The sequence below is a fragment of the Verticillium alfalfae genome, genomic scaffold (genome assembly GCF_000150825.1).
Source record: "Verticillium alfalfae VaMs.102 supercont1.4 genomic scaffold, whole genome shotgun sequence".
Lineage (NCBI taxonomy): Eukaryota > Fungi > Ascomycota > Sordariomycetes > Glomerellales > Plectosphaerellaceae > Verticillium > Verticillium alfalfae.
The window spans coordinates 2,571,827-2,572,958 of record NW_003315035.1 but is presented as its reverse complement, the minus strand read 5'-3'; the positions used below and the strand labels follow the sequence as shown (position 1 = coordinate 2,572,958).

The window sequence follows — 1,132 nt, the reverse complement described above, 5'->3', positions numbered from 1 at the left end:
GTGTAGAATTCGTCCAGCCTCAAGGTCAGCCGTCCCATCCATTCCCAAGATTACACATCCGTTTCGTCAGCCTCCCTCTCCCTACGCTCCTCTTCCTCCTCTTCTCGCTCTCGAACGCGCACTCCTTCCACCAACGCGATGCCGTCAATCCCCGTCGCATCGCCTCCCGCGCCCTCCACTCCGGCTTCTTTGGACTTGATTTCGGCCTTTTGTGCGTTTGCGATCCTCTCTCGTACCAGCTTGGCGATGGCGTTGTCTGTTCTCACATTGAGTATTTCCAGCTTTTTGTCCAGATCCCTCTTCAGGTCCCAGTTCGGCTTTTTTGGTTGGAGTTTGAACAGGTCGATCCCCTTATCGTCAGTTGCGTCTTCGGCCGCTTTGCGCTTCACTTCTGCCTCGACCTCCGCTGCCTGCTCCTCCAGCGTCGGCTTGTCGAGGTCTTGTATCGGCGGTGCCTCGAAACCGAGCTTTGGCCCGCGGGTTTCGGGGTCATAGTTGCGTCCGGACAGGTGCAATTTGGCGACGTCGGGTTCTTCTGGTGGTGCCGAAGAGCGTTCGGACTCTGGGGCGGCGACTTCGTCGATGGGCTGCTTCCTCTTCAGGTTCTTGAACTTGGCGAGTCGCGCTTTGCGGTCGTCGGCCGCTGCGCTAAGGCTGGTGTGCGAACTGGACATGATGTTGTGCTTTCCTCCCACGCGATGAAGAAGTCCTCCGTATCTGCCTGCTTGACTTGCGAGCTCGATCGTACGGGTGCGAGCTGACCGTGAAGCTGTGAATCGTTTCGTACTCGTTGCTCGCGATGGAAACAGAGGTGGTCGATGGTGGGGCTTGGATTTTCACCAGCCACGGCAGGGATCTTCATTTACCTACCTACCTAGCAACCTAGGTGTCTTAGCCCAAGCGCGTTGATCCATTTCAGACGCGGCTATAGGCCAGTGACGCAGCAGGGGCTCGGTTGAATAGCAAGAGTGGTAACCTCTAATGCCATCGATATTTCAACATCGCCAAATTTTCTCCAAACCATCCGTCACGCGACACCAAACGGCGACGACGCACCACCCACCATGTATTTTTAGCCGACTCGATGATCCATCATGCCATGATGCGGCCCGGATTTATTTGCAGATCCTGC

At 56.2% G+C, this 1,132-nt stretch overlaps 1 protein-coding gene across 1 annotated transcript in view; it reads right to left on the bottom strand.

Annotated features, from left to right (window-relative positions):
• VDBG_04251 (conserved hypothetical protein) overlaps positions 1-801 on the bottom strand; it is a gene marked incomplete at both ends in the record, with an annotated part of 1,933 nt that extends 1,132 nt beyond the window's left edge. The window contains one exon of the mRNA XM_003006252.1: positions 1-801. This exon is cut by the window's left edge and continues 1,132 nt beyond it. Coding sequence (XP_003006298.1) covers positions 51-674 — 624 coding nt within the window.
• Positions 802-1,132: the final 331 nt, after the last annotated feature.